Genomic DNA, 19,823 nt, shown 5'->3' on the forward strand with positions numbered 1-19,823 from the left:
AGGAGCCGCGCTGACATCGATCTTCTATTCTTTTCCTTGGAAATTAAGTCTAATTACATTTATTTTAAATAAGACAACGACCTTTTTAAACAGATTTTTTTATTTTTTATTCTTTCATCACAAATAACAAATTGCACCTTTGCAATAATACTGGTTTGACCATGTCATAGCCCATCGGTGCTGGAATGCAATGCCTTGCTGTCCCCTCTTGCAGGGGTTAAGAAATGTCTTCATGCGCTTAATATTCTGCAGTGCTCATGTACTGGAAGAATAAAAACCCTGTAGGGTTCTTTCAACTGAAGAGCCATTCACTTCACTTCACTTCTTTTTTTTTTTTAAATGACTTAATTAAATTAATGAGTCACGTAATGATGTGCCATATCTGTGTATCAAACTACACAAATTAACAAAGGCACATCGGGCTGAATCTCATTTCCCCGTTTAGCAATGTTAAGCACACACTTAGGGCAAGCTAGTCTAAATTCTGACGAGTGTTTCGGGGCCGGACTTGCAGCTGCTTCCCTATAGAAACTGAGACAGAACTGCACATTCCAGTCACTTTTAGTTAACCCCTTGAGTGCGACCTGCCACAATAACAACGTGATGCAACATAACGGTTATCGGGGGGGGGGGGCTTTTTAACCCAGAGTGCCCGAAGGGCTGCAGCATTTGCTCCATCACCGATGACCGTGTTCTGGAGAAGTCCTCCTGCTCCACTTCTTGATAGATCACCTTCTGCGCCAATGCAATCTCCCCAACAAAAACGAGCAGTAAGATTTGGAAGTAGCCACTGTGTTGTGGGACCCCTGGAGTGCCAGACTCCAGGACATAGTACCTAAGGCTGAGTCCGTGGTGTAGGAGACTGCCTTAAGGCAGTGATCGCGCCCATAGACCGTGCGGGTGGAGGTAGGATGGGGCACGCGTTGCGCAAGAAATCGGTTGAAATTGATTTCTTGGTGGGTCACGTGACCGGTTCGCCAGCTCCGTGATGCCCCATTTTTAACACAAGGGGGGAACCAGAGGGTCAGATCTTCCCCTATTTTCTACTCGTAGTATTCCCCTGGTTTCTGAGATACTTAACGGTGAAGTTACCAGATTTAATTGTCATTAGGTTGGTGCCTTAGGCTTATGATGAACTTTATATTAGAGACAAAAGTAATAGACAGCACTCACACAAAGTAGATAAATATACACAAAGCGGGGTGCCACGGACTAGAGAGGGCCCAATCCCTCTCAAACACAATAAAGTACTGAAGAAAATCCAGCACACCCTAATAGTAGATACAACGTCACTGGTATATAACCAATTTGAAAATGTAATCAGTGCACAAATAAGTCAAACAACTGACAACGGCACACTAGGAGAACAGATACCATATAGGTAGGGCCATACGTGGGATGTACAGGAGGATAAGGGATAAAGGAAAAATTCTGAGTAATATTATAATATTACTCAGAATTTGTGGAGGGTCTTCTATTGTTTTTATTTAGGGTCAGTTCTGTTGTTGTGGGTTATGGGGCTAGGGAAGTACCCTCTTGTCCCCCTGGGACTGAGGGGAATGGGCCTGACGAAGGGACAAGTCCCGAAACGTTGCCCCCCTATACTCCCCCGTTGTGACCCACTTTTTTTGTTTTCTTTGTTCCCCTTCCACCATTCACCTCACCTTCCCTTCGTTGTCCCATCCTACTTTTCCTTTATCCCTTATCCTCCTGTACATCCCACGTATGGCCCTACCTATATGGTATCTGTTCTCCTAGTGTGCCGTTGTCAATTGTTTGACTTATTTGTGCACTGATTCAATTTTCAAATTGGTTATATACCAGTGACGTTGTATCTACTATTAGGGTGTGCTGGATTTTCTTCCGTACTTTGATGAACTTTATATAGTTAGTATGGAAATCCTTTTAGGAAGGACGGGACTCTTTTAAATATACTTTGCATAGCCATTAGCATATCGCACGTGTGCTAATTCAGCACAGGCATGTCTCCCTAATTTATTTGGAGGGACGTTTGAGGACATGTACAACTGGTGACTGCTAATAAAATTAGAAAGGTCCCCACTGTGATTTGGGGGCGCCCACAGACCGTCGCCAGAAAGGGATATATAATAAAGATATTACTTTATGACATTCTCCAGGTTTGTACAATAATAGGAATCAAATTGTAAACCTCCATATTCATTGGTATATAAATACAATCTCTTCCACAACTTCCTGAAGAGAACGGCGCATGTGCGGAACATGTCAACTGCCTAGCACCGGGTCCCTACGTCTCCCAGCCAATCCGCGCTGTCCACAATTCTCCAGGGAGGAGTATATAGGAAAAAACACACAATTCTCCCCTATTTACAAGTATACAGCGAAAAAAGGAAGGAAAAAAAAATCACCATTTGATTTGCATTCTCGGGTATTTCAAAATAATTAAATTGCAGCAATGGGATAAAATTAAGAAAGTGCTACTGGGAGCATACGGTTGCACGGGGCATTTGGGGCTTCCGTGGCATTGACCCCACCCCTTCCCCACCAGCGTGGCCTGCATCGCCTCTGCCAGTAAATGGGTTAAAGGTATCATCCCACAGTGAAGCCCAACTAAGGACAGTGACGTGTGTACAGGTACAATACAGTAAGAGAATATCCCATTTAATAAGACAAACATTACACATCGTTTCAGTTGGTGGCATGTAGCAAATTTTTTTGTACCCTTTTACCATACAAAGCAATGAGAAAATTGCCATTCTTTACCAGTTTTTATATACTATAATAATATTTTAATATGGTGCTAGGTCGGAGTATCGCACTGAGCTTAACCCTCTGGCTGCCAGAGCAATGCATTGTAGGTCCCTCTAGCAACCAATGAGTTCATTAATTACGTGTTCAAGTTTTTGTTCCTTCACCAAAGAGCTTACAACCTAATGTTGGCATATAATGGTCTTTGACAGTGTCACTTAGAACTAGCATTGGTCTGATGAGCGGGCCTGCAAAATGTATCATCTTCCAGTCTAACAAAGGGTCCCTTGTCCCAATGCAAATGACACCGACTCTGCCTTTCGAAGATTTTAATAGCGCCCCTTTGTTAGAAAATATAGACCCTTTGACTTCAAGTAACTACATTTTACACTTGGCTTATGATTTCCTATGCAAAATAAGCCAAACTAATCGGTCTACCATAAAACGGCTGGCCGCTAATGTCATCGAAGAAGTCCGTTTTGTATATCTGACCAATATGTGTTTTTCATCAACGCTAAAACCCGAGCTTTGCAAGGCCTGCAAAATGAAGGTTTAAACCGCGTAGGTACGGATTGCATTTATGAACAAACATTCAGAGGCATGACGGTCTGCAGAACGGTCCTTCAGTTATCAATCCAGTGTGAACGCTGGTGAATCTTCCTGCAGTGGGGTCACGATTTAATCTTCCATAACTGGGAAACAAAAAACATATAAAGCAATTTTAATCAATGATGTGAAGGCTGCACTGGGTGATTGATGATGAAGCTGCACAGATACATTATATAATGGAGTCTGCTGGATGAAAAGGGGTGCACAGATTTGTAGGGCTCTCATTAATCTTTTTGTCTCGAAGGGTAGCAATTAAAGCAGCAGTGGGCAACTCCAGTCCTCAAGGACCATCAACAGCATAGGTGGCTCAATCAGCATAGGTGGCTCAATCAGTGGCTCAGTCTCTGACTGAGCCATCTGTGCTGAAGCAGGGATATTGTCCAGCTGGTCTCAGCTGTTTTGGAGGTCACTGGCTCCTCCCTCTCAGGGTTTAAGCTCGCCCCTCCCCACTTTCCAAGTAAGCAGGTTTTCTTTTCATGCAGCTGGATGCGACAGGTTCAATGCCAGGACTATCCTTCCTCTAATTTTGGAGGTAAATAAGAATTGTAATCAGTTAGTGTTAGGACCTGCGAATTGGTCATGCCTTGAAGTGGCTCGCAGGCTTATACGCTTTGGCCAAAGGGTTAACTAAATTACCCTTTTTCAAGAGATCTATAGGTATATCACTGTGTATTTTTGTCACATTGGATGTTACTCTGGACTTTTTTGTTTCTTATTGTATATATTTAGGCACGCCCAGTAGCACTCCTTTTGACACACACACACACACACACACACACATACACATACAGTGTTCAACAAATCACCCAAAAATCTACTCGCCACCTAGTCCCGCCCCCAACCCCGCCCCTAGTCCCGCCCCCAACCCCGCTTTAAAATAAAATATATGAATAAAATACATTTAATAAATTCCTAGTCAGAACAACATTCGTTTTTGACATAAATGTATTTATTGTATTACATTATACTACAATTAGGTGTGTTGTGTGTGTGTGTGTCAATGTCGGATCTAGAAATAAAAGCCAGATGTGAATGACTAGTTTCCTGAACCCCTTAACCAGTGTCTGGACGTCAGCGCTTCAAAGAGAGACACACAGAGAGACAGACAGACAGACACACAGAGAGAGAGAGAAAGAGAGACACAGAGAATGAGAGACAAAGAGAGAGTGCGACAGAGAGCGTGAAGAAGAGAGTGCGAGAGAGAGCGAAGAAGAGAGTGCGAGAGAGAGAGGGTGACACAGGGAGAGGGTGACACAGGGAGACTGAGAGGGTGGGTGACACAGGGAGAGGGTGACACAGAGAGGGAGAGGGAGGGTGACACAGGGAGCGGGACAGGGTGACACAGGGTGAGAGGGAGAAGGTGACACAGGGAGAGGGAGAGGGTGACACGGGGAGAGGGAGGGTGACACAGGGAGAGGGAGGGTGACACAGGGAGAGGGAGGGTGACACAGGGAGAGGGAGGGTGACACAGGGAGAGGGAGGGTGACACAGGGAGAGGGAGGGTGACACAGGGAGAGGGAGGGTGACACAGGGAGAGGGAGGGTGACACAGGGAGAGGGAGGGTGACACAGGGAGAGGGAGGGTGACACAGGGAGAGGGAGGGTGACACAGGGAGAGGGAGGGTGACACAGGGAGAGAAGAGGGTGACACGGAGAGGGTGACACAGGGAGAGGGAGGGTGACACAGGGAGAGGGTGACACAGGGAGAGGGAGAGGGTGACACACGCACAGACACACAGACACTCACTGTTACTCAGACAAACACACACACACAGTCTGTCACTCACACACACACACACTTACCCGCAAGGCAGGGCCTCTGCAAGGGGCCGTGCCGCCTCCAGAGGCGGACGCCGATGCTGATAGAATGGAGAAGGGCCGGTTAGGGGATTTCCCCTGCTTAGAGCAGGGAGAGGCTCGGGTTAGGGGATTTCCCCTGCTTAGAGCAGGGAGAGGCTCGGGTTAGGGGATTTCCCCTGCTTAGAGCAGGGAGAGGCCCCGGTGAGGGGATTTCCCCTGCTTAGAGCAGGGAGTCACACCGGTTAGGGGATTTCCCCTGCTTAGAGCAGGGAGTCACACCGGTTAGGGGATTTCCCCTGCTTAGAGCAGGGAGTCACACCGGTTAGGGGATTTCCCCTGCTTAGAGCAGGGAGAGGCTCGGGTTAGGGGATTTCCCCTGCTTAGAGCAGGGAGAGGCTCTGGTTAGGGGATTTCCCCTGCTTAGAGCAGGGAGTCACACCGGTTAGGGGATTTCCCCTGCTTAGAGCAGGGAGTCACACCGGTTAGGGGATTTCCCCTGCTAACAGCTGAGCTGGCCATCGGAGCAGGAGAAGAGCAGGCTCGGGGTTTTCATTAATAGCTGAGTGCTTGTGTGACAGATCCGCAGACTGTCCACAGAGGCAAGCACACCGACGCCACGTGGGGTGAGGGGGGGGGTCACGGAGGCCGGGAGAGATTGGGGTGAGGGGGGGGTGGTGGATGGCCCACTGCGAGGGGGGGCGGATGGCCCGATGCGAGGGGGGGCGGGATGGCCCGATGGGTGGGAGGGGCGGATGGCCCGATGGGAGGGAGGGGGGGGGTGACAGATGGCCCTGCGGGGGCCTGAGGCAGACAGGCGCGGAAGGGGCTGGCTGCCGGAAGGGGGAGGAGTGGAAGCGCTGAGGAGGGAAAGCATTGCTGAGAGGCGGGGGAGGAGCGAAGGCACTGCTCAGAGAGCCGGAGGCGGGGTAATCTGGCGGGGTAATCTCCCCAACAACATGAACACGCCTCCGGCTTTTTTTTTTTTTTTTTTTTTTTTTCAGCGCGAGCGCGGGAAATTTTTAAAACACAAGTGTGCTGCTTGGGCCAATATTTACTCGCCCGGGGGTTAAATCCACACGTATCCTGAAAACCTGACCTGTTGGTGGCCCTTGAGGACTGGAGTTGCCCACCCCTTGATGAAATGGTTAGTTCCATGTGGAAATATCAGTAAAAGCCATCAGCAGATATGTTAACTCTGTGGGGCATTTATATCAAGTAAAAGTGTTGGAATTCTGTGGCAAAAAAACATATACCATATGTGTCAGAGAAAAATGTCCATTTAAATAGGAGGTTTCATTTGATACATCTGGTGCACTTTCTGTTACTCCACAATTGCATCACTTTGGCCTTGATATATAACTAAGGTGACCAGATTTTCAGAAGTACAAACCAGAGCACTGAATTTTTTTTAAAATAATTATACAACAAATGACATCATTTAAAAATAAATATTAAAATGGTATTGGTCTAATAGCGTCCCCATTTATGTTGTATTATTGGTTTATTTCAGTTTCCTAACATAACACAAACTCTCGAGTGTAGCGAAATGACGTTTGGTCTATATTAATATATCGTGTAATTAGAGTTTCCCAATATTGCAACTGTATTTCAAACACTTTGATATGATCGAAAACCGTAAAAATAGACAACCATGTTTTTAATTGTTTTAACTGAGTCCAAAAAGGGAAACTGCTAAAAACCGGGACATTTGAACCATTTTGAGAATATTGTCGAGATGCTGTGACATTTAATTCAAACCCGGGACTCTGCCGGCTTAATCGAGACGTACGGTCACCCGACTCTATATATGTAACCCCTGTGACCTTGGGTCAGTCTCACTGATTTAAGCATTAGCAGGCCCCATAGACTTAAACACTTATAAATGTCATAAAAAGCTATATAAACGAGTGGCGCTAACAACCTTTAAACATCATAAAGCGATAATATCCTTAAATAAGTATAATATAAGTGAATGTCAATATATCAAAAATTCAGTACGTCTATATACAAATGTTTATATTAATACCAGAAAATATATTAATATATAAAGTTGCAGTTAAAAATAATAATAATCCCTGCTGCGTAACCTGGTGCCCTCCCCTAGGGACCTGTATAACATGAAAAAATAAAGCTAAATAATGCTTTGGTGCATGGGGAAGAAGTAAAAAAGTGGGGCAAAAAATATTGTGTAGTATGTTAAAAAAGCAATCCAAGCGGGAAAATAGTTCCACATTTTTGTTGGGTTTTTTTATACATAGAATTGAAGCAGGGGGTCTCTGTGGCTGAACCCCACTAATTTCAGCTCCAGGGACCCACTGCTTCCGGGGGGATACACTGCATTACTGTCCCCTTGTGTTGTGTTGTGCTGTGTGGCACTGCATTACTGTCCCCTTGTGTTGTGTTGTGCTGTTTGGCACTGCATTACTGTCCCCTTGTGTTGTGTTGTGCTGTTTGGCACTGCATTACTGTCCCCTTGTGTTGTGTTGTGTTGTGTTGTGCTGTTTGGCACTGCATTACTGGAGACCTACCCTGATATTGAAACCCAGCAGATCGCTCACAACTCCAGACACGGCAGACAAGATCACAACCCGTGTTATGTTGCAAATTAACGGGTTCATTGTGAGTCCGTACAGACGAAAGGGGGTGTCTATTTCCTACAAAATAATAATAATACTATTATTAACAACAATAAAGCAGTCTGAGAGTTACAGTACATGTGGCAGAGGGCTTTTGAAATATATAAGCAATCTTCTGAAAATGCGTGTACATGGCTAAAGGTACAATGTCCTCACCGGTAGGGTCTGTTCTCTTTTGCTAATATGGGTGTTACCAGAAGTCAAAGGAGGTAATTCTCCATTATTCAAAGTGGCAGTTCGGGATGTTTTCGGACTATAATCTCCATTGAAGTCAATGGGAATTTTCGACATAAAACCGACACTTAGACGGACAATATAGAATAAGGCCCATAGTGTGACGTTACTAGGGGGTGCAGAGTACCACTGTACGCATTGCAGACGTTACATACTTTGATGAGCTTGGAGGACAATTTCAGCACGTTATTCACTATATTGAGCTGTTCTTTCTTGTTCGGCTTCTTTTCCATTTTAAGATATAAATTAATCTGCAGAGAAAGCAGAAGACAGAGTTAATCTAAAGAAGATTCACGCCTGCACTGAAACCGCGGCCCGCCTGCACTGAAACCGCGGCCCGCCTGCACTGAAACCGCGGCCCGCCTGCACTGAAACCGCGGCCCGCCTGCACTGAAACCGCGGCCCGCCTGCACTGAAACCGCGGCCCGCCTGCACTGAAACCGCGGCCCGCCTGCACTGAAACCGCGGCACGCCTGCACTGAAACCGCGGCACGCCTGCACTGAAACCGCGGCACGCCTGCACTGAAACCGCGGCCCGCCTGCACTGAAACCGCGGCCCGCCTGCACTGAAACCGCGGCGCGCCTGCACTGAAACCGCGGCGCGCCTGCACTGAATCCGCGGCGCGCCTGTACTGAAACCGCGGCGCGCCTGCACTGAAACCGCGTCACGCCTGCACTGAAACCGCGGCACGCCTGCACTGAAACCGCGGCACGCCTGCACTGAAACCGCGGCACGCCTGCACTGAAACCGCGGCACGCCTGCACTGAAACCGCGGCCCGCCTGCACTGAAACCGCGGCCCGCCTGCACTGAAACCGCGGCCCGCCTGCACTGAAACCGCGGCCCGCCTGCACTGAAACCGCGGCCCGCCTGCACTGAAACCGCGGCGCGCCTGCACTGAAACCGCGGCGCGCCTGTACTGAAACCGCGGCGCGCCTGCACTGAAACCGCGTCACGCCTGCACTGAAACCGCGGCACGCCTGCACTGAAACCGCGGCGCGCCTGCACTGAAACCGCGGCTCAGTGAGTTAAGACACTGACTCTGAAAACAACGACAGAATCTTTGAAGCGGGGGAGCCTGGTTCAAATCCGTTCATTGTGACCGTGGTCAAGTCACTTATCTCTCTGTGTCCCAAGTATCAAAATTAGATTTTAAACTCTACTTGGCAGGGACCCATTGTGCCTGCAGAATTCTATGTACAGTGCTGTACACTATAAAATATATATATATATATTTTAATATTTAACCTTATTACAAGGCTACTTTTGCTCAGCAAAGGCAGCCGCTCGGTCACTGCTATCCTTCCTGTCCCTCCTTCTGTCCGTGCCAGAAGTGGCGTTCAACTTCCGTCAGACAGGAGGAGGGAGCTATGGATCGGCGTGGTACCCCGGCGTGGTACTCAAAGCTGTGTGTGCGTGTGTTGTAAGAGTGTAGATGGGAAGAGAGGAGGAGGATTTAAGGGGGGGGAAGAGTGTAAGGGTAGAAGAGAAGGGAGAGTAAGGGGGGAGGAGAGTGTAAGGGGAGAAGAAAGGGGGGAAAGTGTAAACGGGCAAGAGAGAGCGAAAGAGTGCAAGGGGGAGAAGAGTGTAAGGGGGGGAAGAGAGAGGGGGCAAAGTAAGGGGACAAAAATGGGGGATAGTGTAAGCGGTAAACAGAGAGGGGGAGAGGGTAATGGAACAAAAGATAGGAGGAGGTTGTAAGGGGAGAAGAGAGGGAGAGAGTGCGAGGAGAGTGAGTGGAAGAGGGAAGAGGGGTAGGGTGTGAGGGAGAGAGTGTAAAGGGGGGAACAGAGAGAGAGGGGGGAGTGTGAGAATGGAAAGAGAAGGATGGACAAACGGGGAGAGAGGAGAGGGACGAGAAGAGAGCGGAGGGGAGGGGTGAGAGGGATGGGGGGAGAGAGTGTAAGGGGGGACAGAGAGAGGGGGGAGTGTGAGAATGGAAAGAGAGAGAGCCTGAGAGAGGGGAGGGGAGAAGGACGAAGAGAGAGAGAGAGAGCGGGGGGGGGGGGGGGAGAGGGAAAGAGAGCGGGACAAGAAGAGACAGTGGGGGGAGGGTGGGGGGAGAGAGGGACGGGGGGAGATATGTTTGTTATGTTACAGACATAAGACTGTGCGAGAGAGCCCCCACACCCCCCTTACTTCTTCAGTCAGTAATATTGAAACGTTGCTGTATTTTTTGTTGGTTTCAGAGCCTAGGGAAGTCAGACGTAGAAGGAAGATCAGCAGAGCCGTCTCCCAGATCAATAACTCCCAGTTATACACATAGTTTAAGAAGGTAGTGTGTCTATGAAGAACCTGTGGGGAGAGAAGGGGAGGAAAGAAGGACCTGGCTGTAAACAGCAAAATGATCGAGATATAGATATCTCTAGATATAGATATATCTATATCAAGAGAGAGAGAATTAGAGCTATTTGGGGTATTGTTTGGGGGGGGGGGGGTTACCATACACATATACAAAGTGTGTGAGAGGAGAGAGGAGAGAAAGGTTACTAGGAAAACATCTCAACCCACACACGTGTGTATATAATTACACACGTGTGTATATAATTACACACACAGCAGTGAATGAGTTACGTGATACATATTACGGCCATAGATGAGTTACCTGAGCGCAGCATATAAAGGCAATTGAAAGGGTTAATAAGAAGACTGAAGAAACGACCACATCCACAGATCTCTGGGGCCCCCGTCTCTGGCAGGGACAGAGAGAAGGTATTAGGCACTTGGAAGGGGTGCACAGCTTTGGTCAGTGCTGGGCGCCACGTCCCGGCTCACCTTCAGATAGGAGCGCAAGGACAGCCACATTTTGATGTTCTGCACCTTCTTCAGTCTAAAGTGGGGGATTTCAGACTTCAGAGCTTTCCTGGCTGAGGTCAGGTGACTAAACAGCTTTGCTATCAGGAATCTCTGCGGGAGACGAGGAGGAAACATTTTACAAAGAAAAAGAAGATAATGGTCCCTTTTCGTAGCTATGGGGGTCTGCAGAACATTGTGGAACTCTACAGATGAATAAAGATTAAAGCTTCAGTCTCCTGTTATAGCTCATTGCCATGAAACAGACACATGAACGCACACATCTCATACAATGCACACACACACACATATATATATATATATATATATATAATGGAAATATTATTGTGTGCTCATTTGCATGTCTTAGACAGAACTGCAATCCTGTCTTTCACCATTATCATAGAAAAATGAAAATGTGTGGTGCTCTAAAAGAAACCTCAAAAAATTCTTGCAAAAAACTATAATGTTCAATATGCCATATAATATTCCTGAGATGATGACCCCCAGTGATCAATGAATAAATGGAAAACAGTCCAACATGAGTCACTTCTCCATTGTAATCTGACTAGTGGGCTAAGACCCCCACAAACACTGCAGTAAGGGGCCACACTATGGATTCAACTGTCCCAACATAGAATATCAGAATGGAGTATGTGCTAGTGTTGAAAATAACTCACTTTTAGAGTGGATGTTGTCCTTATGAATGTAAAATCTTCTTCTTCCGATTGGGGGTGTGCATCTGATTTTTCTGATGAGATAAACGTGAAAACAAAGAAAAAGCAGGCACCGTTTCTCAGGAAAAAAGCAAAAAAGACTTTTATTTTTTTGCTTTTTTCCTGAGAAACGGTGCCTGCTTTTTCTTTGTTTTCACGTTTCACCATTATCATTTCACCATTATCACCCAGCACACAGTGCTTCCACTGCAAGGGATTCTGGGAAATGACATGCAAATGAGCACACAGTGACACCTTTTGCTTCAAAACCATATAACATGGTCCCCTATAAGCTTATGCTTCCTGCATATCACAGCTTTTGAGCACAGCCTGGGTTAAGATGAATAGCCAGTAACCACCCCCCACCGCTGGCTGGTTTTTTTCCTCCCCTCTTCTCTCCCCCCTCTGCTCCCTGTTCCCTCTTACAGCCATGGATATAGATGCTAAATACTCTGGCTAGATTGCAATGCATTTTTGGGGATCTACTGTGCATGTGCATATTTGTACAGTGTTGACGGTTACCAGGGAGACAGGGGGCTTGGGATCTGGACGCACTGCGCATGCGCGATTAAAGTAACCGCACGGGCAATGCTTCTGAAGGTGCAGCATGCGATCGTGCAAGTAATGAGGTAGGGGGGACACCGCGGGGGCTTGGGGGCTATATTTATTAGAACATCGTTGTGAAATATGGATACATGTATGTTTTATGACAAGTTTATTACTTCAGCCGGTAACATGTGCAGCTTACTCGCCTGCTTGGGTGATTGCACAGCAGGAGATGGGCGTTTCTGTATGTGTACTAGCCAAGGACTGACTGCTCTGGGCTACCGTAGAGATTTTAATTAGCAGGGGCTTGGCGCCAATATAGACTGATTAGTTCACTATATGTTTACCCCGTGTGATGTGCACTGGTGTAGGGGCTTGATAAAGGACCGGGAGGCCCGAAACGTCGCTCCGTCCTGTCCTGTTTGTACCCCCAATGCTTGTGATACAAATGAAAGTGTTCTACTTCTGATACTAACCAGTGAGTTCTGCGAATCTGTTGGATTGTTTTATCTATTTTTGTTGCTGGCTGATCCTGGCTGCACTGCCAGCACCCCGACTGCCAGCACCCCGACTGCCAGCACCCCGACTGCCAGCACCCCGACTGCCAGCACCCCGACTGCCAGCACCCCGACTGCCAGCACCCCGACTGCCAGCACCCCGACTGCCAGCACCCCGACTGCCAGCACCCCGACTGCCAGCACCCCGACTGCCAGCACCCCGACTGCCAGCACCCCGACTGCCAGCACCCCGACTGCCAGCACCCCGACTGCCAGCACCCCGACTGCCAGCACCCCGACTGCCAGCACCCCGACTGCCAGCACCCCGACTGCCAGCACCCCGACTGCCAGCACCCCGACTGCCAGCACCCCGACTGCCAGCACCCCGACTGCCAGCACCCCGACTGCCAGCACCCCGACTGCCAGCACCCCGACTGCCAGCACCCCGACTGCCAGCACCCCGACTGCCAGCACCCCGACTGCCAGCACCCCGACTGCCAGCACCCCGACTGCCAGCACCCCGACTGCCAGCACCCCGACTGCCAGCACCCCGACTGCCAAGGTAAGAGAAGTGACTTGACCTATTTTTACCAATTTGAGTGCCCTGAACATTCTTGTTTTGTATATATATTTATATATATAATATATAAATAGACCTACATACAATTGCACACGCACACATTATATATATATATATATATATATATATATATATATATAATCATACAAATACACACATCACATACAAATATATATATATATACACACACACACACACTGTATACACACATCACATACAAATATATATATATATATATATATACACACACACACACTGTATACACACATCACGTACAAATACACCTATAGCTCATGCACACACAATCTATATTACATACAAATACACACACGCACACTATATAACATACAAATACACTAATACAGGTATATATATATATACATTATAAACCCACTTTTTGTGGCTTTCTGTGTACTGTAATCCCATTTTGTCTGTAGCTTCCCTAGTACAAGCATATCAGTTTATAGGGTTCCTGCATGACCTTATTGTGTATATAGGCTCCTGTCTGATTGTTCTGTAGGTTCCTGCTAGACCCCATTATGTCCGCTGTTGTGTATGATAAACGCGCCTGTTCATAGGTTCACCACATTATGTCTAAGTTCCTATGTAACCACATTAGGTCTGTAAGTTCCTCATGATAAACCCACCTGTTTGTAGGTTCTTTCAGCCACACACATCATGAAGAAAAACACCCATGTGAGGCAGACCCGCAGCACTAGATTAATAGTGGCGAGTGTGAAGAGGAGAGCGGTTGGGGGCCCCCCACAGAAGGCCGTCAGGAGCTCCTCGCCAGTCACTGAGAGCATCTGCTCCACATCCCGTTGACGGAAGAGATTGGACAAGAACGGGAAAGCAGCCAGGCCCAAAGTTACGAGGTTTCCCAGCATCTGGTATCCCACACCGTGCTCGTAGGAGCTCACCTGCACATATATAAAATCACCGCTGTGAGAACCCTGTACAGTGGGACGGAGTATTAATTACAAATAAACACGTAACACTTCATTCTTCAACCTGATATTTAATTTTATATATATATATATATATACACACACACACACACACACACACACACACACACACACACACACACACAAAATAATAAACTAAATTTGCACTTGGTGCCCTTAAAAATAGATTTGTAATATTGAAACTAATGTGGTCTGAGACATTCTGCTGATGAAAAAGCAGACTTCAATCAGGGAGGGCTGAGGTTCTAAGACAGTACTATAAGAACCTTGGATCCACGATATATAGTAACCAGAGACAAGCTGCCCAAAGTTTTAAAGTATATTTTATGTATTAAACATTTGATAGAAAATCTCTCTGTTCAGAGAGAGCAAAAAAGAAAAAACAGGAGGAATCGCACGAAAACAGGAAATATCTGATTAGACAAAGCGATTATTGAGACAACAAGAAATAAAGCCATTCCAAGGTGCAAGAACAAGAGTTGAATATGGAATTCTTAGATTATGAAAAATCATTTGATTCTGTCCACCTCAACGTCTCTAAGTGTACAGTAGTGTTAAAGAGGCGTATTGGTTGTATAAAGAACATTTAGGAGAATACCACATTAACTATTAGATATAAACAAGATAAGGATCAGCACGGGAGTGCGGTATTGGGACACCATGTCACCACAGTTTTTCTGTCATATCCCGACTGTGCCCACGGTGGGGAACTCGCCTGGTTACTCCAGCTAATGTTTCCCAGGGTTAGTACCTGGTTGTGCCCTATATAAGGTAGAAGTTACTTCTCTTCCTTGCATGTGCAACTAGGTTATCCTGCTTGTCCTGTTGGATAATCTTGCTTTGCCTGATACCTTCCTTACCTGGACACTCGCTCCTTACCTGGACACTCTGTTGTTTCTGTACCTTTCCCTTTTGCTGGACCCTCTCTGCTGGATTCTTCCCGTTGTTATACCCTTCCTCACTCCAGCACCCTCCCTTCATTCCTGTATCTATTCTCAGATCCCATTCCTCAGATGTATCAGAGGATTCGTCCCTTTTACATCTGTCCTTGCCCCTTGTGTATATCTTAGAGCGGGTGGGACCTTGCCTTTGGCCGGCCACGTGTGAACTCCTTCGGCTCCTGCATCTGTTGTTCTGCCTATTTGTCACATTTTCACAGCAACACTTGAAGAATTGTTCAAGACATTAGATTGAGAAGAAAAAGGAATTCAAATCAACGGTGAATACTTAAGTCACATAAGACGTCCAGCAACAAATCGGAGAACTCGCTGAAGCAACTAAGAAAGTGAACCTCCATATGAATCTCAGCAATGTTCAACAAAAAAGTCTGCAAACATCGAAATAAATGCCATAGAACTAGAAGAAGTTGAAGACTATTTCTAGCTAGGCCGGAATGTAACAATGGATGGGAACCTTTTCAATTAAATCAATAGGAGAATGAAGATGGGATGGAGCGAATTGGCAATAAACACAATAATATTTCAAGGGAAACTTCCACTGTAGCTAGAGAGGAAAGTGTTGGACCAGTGGATCCTGCCTGTGCTCATGTATGGATGTGAAACTTGGACCCTAAATGCAAAGATCATTCAGAAGCTTAAGACAACTCAAAGAAGTATAGATGGAGAGATGTATGATGGGTATTACCCAAAGAGACAGGAAAAACAATGAATGAATTTGAAACCAAATAAACGTCTGTGACATCATCACAAGGGTGAAGAAATGAAAATGGCAGTGTACCGGCCATATCGCAAAAAGAAAGGAGCATTGTTGGACAAAGATGGTACAGCTCAACTCCATTATAGCGCGATCCGCTACAACGCAGATCCACTTATAACGCGGTCTGAGCGTGGCTCCCGATTTAAAAACATCTCCATTTTTTTTTAAACATTCAATGCTTTATTGCTAATGGACACATACACACACCCCTACACAATGTGGGAGTTGAACATGAATACAGTTTATATAATACACATGCAGTAATCTAACTTGGGACCTTTCATATGCTAGACCAATTCCTTACCTGCTACGCCACAGGATTGGTGTGTTAAAACAGACCCTATAAATATACTTAACATCTACAGCACAGGTCTACAGCACAGATCACTGGACTGCACTGTGTACTATATGTTACATTTGCTTTTAGAGTCTGTGACATCACACAAACCCTGTGGCTTGGAGAACTGGTAATAGCATATGAAAGGGCCTGGGTTCGATTACTGTCTCATTTATAAATTATTTTATATAATAATTTATAAATTATAAAATAAATTAAATATTATTTGATAAATTATACATTTTAATAATTATTTTAGTTTAATGTATACACATGCAGGAATCAAAAACAGGATCTTTCATATGCTAGTACCAATTCCTTACCTGCTACACCACAGAATTGGAGCCTGTGACATCACACAATCCCTGTGGCGTAGCAGGTAGAGAATTGGTCTAGCAAATGAAAGGTCCTGGGCTCGTTTCCTGTATGATATTGTATAGTTTATAAATTATTATTTTATACATATTATAAAATAATTTATAAATTATATGAGAGGTTATTAGGAATAGGGCTCAGATACTAAGATACTACGCGTTATAACGGGGTTCAGCTGTACTTAACTGGATTCCAAGGGAAATGAAAAGTCCAAGATCACAACCAAATGTACGCAGGGAGGATGAAATCAGAAAATATGTTGGAGCTACATGGAGAAGAGAGGCTGCAACTGCAGTACCTGGAGGAGGCTTCATGCAGCAGTTGATCAACAAGGGCTGAAGTTGATAATCATAAATATATATTGCTGCTGTGTATATATATGTGTATGTGGCTCTGTAATGCATTGCATATATATATATATATATATATATAAAAATCTATACACGTATATAGTTGGCTAATAGAAATATTCAACACGATGGGTAAATTCATTAAAACACGTCTTAATGGCACCAACAGGAATTGGAATGTTATATCTGGGGATTCGGGAAGTCATAACTTTAATAAATGTGATAATTACTGCTGTTAACCTTTACTCGGCATACTATGCTGTGCTGTACAAATCAGTGTATAATGTCAGAAATGCCTTTTTGAAGGTCAACATTGAAATTAAGGTAGTGGGATTATATATATATATATCTGCAATGTATTACAAAGCATCTCATTTTACAAGTTAAAGGTGCAGTCCCATCTAAAACCAAAATCAATCAATGGCAGTGATGTGTTTAGGGGGTACTTTGGGGTGAGTGATTTTTTTTTTTTAAATTTGACATCTACAAATATAATAATTAGATAAAGTTCATTTGTAAACACAATGAGCTGAGACTTAGAAGAGGTTTGATTTCCTCTGGTTCCTCATATTTGACGATATCACTGTGTGTTCAACCAGAGTTTGCACAGGCAGCACCCCCTGCTATCTATTTCTTCATGACTTTTTCAGCGCTTTTGTTGTGTTTTCACATTCATAATTGATTATATGTTCACGATATTTGTATTTTATTAATTTTGAGGATCTCACTTAGTATTGTTAGCGCTTTAATACCCAATTTTGATCCTTGTATACCTGAATGGGTTATCTTTCATAAAAAAAAACCTCACCTGTTTCATGATGATCCCACTGATATCCAGCACCGACATATCCGCCTTCTTACACTCGTCCCCCTCCCAGATTATAGCGCTCACTCGCTCCGATGTGGGGCTGCTGCTCTGCAGCCAATACAGATGGTTCTGAAAAACAAGAATACAGGGTGTTAAACAAACATCGCCACTCACAGCAAACTGACATTTAATGTAGCTAGATATAAATATATACAGATTTTATATTTATTTCTATATAGATAGATATAGATCATTCTCTCTAAACATATAAATAAGTATTCTATACAAACGTGTGTGTGCGTGTATATATACATATATATGCAAATGTAAATACAACTGTATGCTCATCTGCATGTCTTAGGCAGGTCTGCAACCCCGCCTTTCACCACTATCACTCAGCATACAGCACTTCCACTGCAGCAAGGGATTCTGGGAAATGACATGCAAATGAGCACACAGTGCCACTTTTTGCTTCAAAAACCATTTTTAATATGGTTCCCTATAGGCTTAAGCTTGCTGCATGGTCACAGCTTTGAGCACAGCCAGGGTTAAGGTGCATACCCAGAAAACCCACCCACAGACAGCTGTTTCGACCTTAATGGGTCTCATCAGTGTGGGGTTGGTTAACTGGGTATGCAAAGAAGCTAAAGGATGGGGTTTACCATACTGAGTTAAGTTATGGTGAGTAAAAAATATCTCTGACCATATATATATATATATTATATCCTCAAGTACCCCCATCCTAGTGTAAAGTCCAGGCAGTTTAGCAAATGGTGGCTAGCCAAGGGAGAGGGGCTGGGTCTCATATGCTAAGGAGCAAAGGTGCTAAGTTGGTATATAGACACACACACACACACACACACACACACAAAGATATCTATATAAATTGGGTAAGGAGGATTGTGGATTTCAGAAGCATATACAGCCAGCACTGGATTGAGAGTCGGCAGCCAATACAGGAACATTATGCATTACTTTGTGATAACCCTCCAATGAATGTGCTTAGTCCATGAAGAGAGGCGCCAGCCCGGGATCTACTCACCTGCTGAAAGACGTCTTTGGTTGCGTCCTTCCTGCTCTCCCCCAGGTAGCTCGGGGTGAGGGCTTCCTCGCTGTCACTCTCACAAGATGACCGGCACTCAGGGCCATGCAGCAGGTCGTCCAACAGCATGTCCTCTGTCTCTGACCCCTGCCGAGTACTCTCCGAGTCCTGGCGAGAGACGCTGTAACTGCGGGAGCTGCAGCTGACCCCAGATCTGGAGCCCTCTCAACAGCAAGGTGAGGAAGAATCAGATTGGTTACAATGTCAGACAGCTGGCTATAGGCTCACCAGGTAACAATCCAGGAGGAATTTCCTCAGGTTCGCACTCTGACAAAGTGCCCAACATGCCAGAAAATGGGAAAACAAAACCAGGACTGGTACATTATTATACTGGGAATTAGTTAGAGTATTAATAGCACGTGTGTCGTACAAGTTATATCTGTATCATATATGCACATAAAATACATTTAAAAAAAATATATATATATATATATACACAAAGAAAAACGTGCATGCTATATAGTGTGAAAACGTAATTATATTTAATAGCTTCTCCATTTTGGCTTTATTTTTGTTAAAGAAATCATGAGACGGTGTAATATGTCGTGTGTTGTTCATCTGAGGTTGTATTTAAATGATTTTAAGACCTGCTTAGGAACAGATGATTGTTATTAAGACCTGATATGTAAAACCATAGAATTAAATGAGGGTGTACTTTCTTTTTCACACCACTGTATATCTTTATATATATCGCCACTGTACACAGCGCGTCACAGCAGTAATACTCGTGACATAATAATATAACACATAATGGGAATAAGCGCTTCAGACATAAAAGTAACATTAGGAAGAGGAGTCCCGCCCCAGATCTTACAATCTAAGTGGTGAGTAAGAAGAACGCACAGAGACAGTAGGTAGGTATTCTGGTAAGTGCACCTGCCAGGACCCACGCCGATGTATGAGGTGTATAGTATCAGCCACAGGTCTACCCATATACTGTAGCTGTGTGATATTGAGGGGAAGGGCAGAGGTGTGGGACTGTGAGTGAGAAAGGTCTTAACGCGGGAGAGGGCTTTAGATATGAAAGGGAT

The 19,823-nt window shown here is 45.2% G+C and overlaps 1 protein-coding gene across 5 annotated transcripts in view; it reads right to left on the reverse strand.

The window, feature by feature from the left end:
- Positions 1–1,849: 1,849 nt before the first annotated feature.
- PHTF1 (putative homeodomain transcription factor 1) overlaps positions 1,850–19,823 on the reverse strand; it is a 59,241-nt gene continuing 41,267 nt past the window's right edge. For all 5 annotated transcript variants that reach the window (XM_075615298.1, XM_075615297.1, XM_075615299.1 and 2 more), the window contains 9 exons: positions 18,733–18,954; positions 17,686–17,819; positions 13,784–14,051; positions 10,780–10,911; positions 10,610–10,696; positions 10,144–10,299; positions 8,161–8,256; positions 7,664–7,789; positions 1,850–3,419 (listed from right to left, as the gene is read on the reverse strand). In XM_075615298.1, coding sequence (XP_075471413.1) covers positions 3,399–3,419; positions 7,664–7,789; positions 8,161–8,256; positions 10,144–10,299; positions 10,610–10,696; positions 10,780–10,911; positions 13,784–14,051; positions 17,686–17,819; positions 18,733–18,954 — 1,242 coding nt within the window. In that variant the 3' untranslated portion in view covers positions 1,850–3,398. The remainder of the gene's footprint in view (positions 3,420–7,663; positions 7,790–8,160; positions 8,257–10,143; positions 10,300–10,609; positions 10,697–10,779; positions 10,912–13,783; positions 14,052–17,685; positions 17,820–18,732; positions 18,955–19,823) is intronic.

This window comes from Ascaphus truei, chromosome 9, assembly GCF_040206685.1.
Source record: "Ascaphus truei isolate aAscTru1 chromosome 9, aAscTru1.hap1, whole genome shotgun sequence".
Classification (NCBI taxonomy): Eukaryota; Metazoa; Chordata; class Amphibia; order Anura; family Ascaphidae; genus Ascaphus; species Ascaphus truei.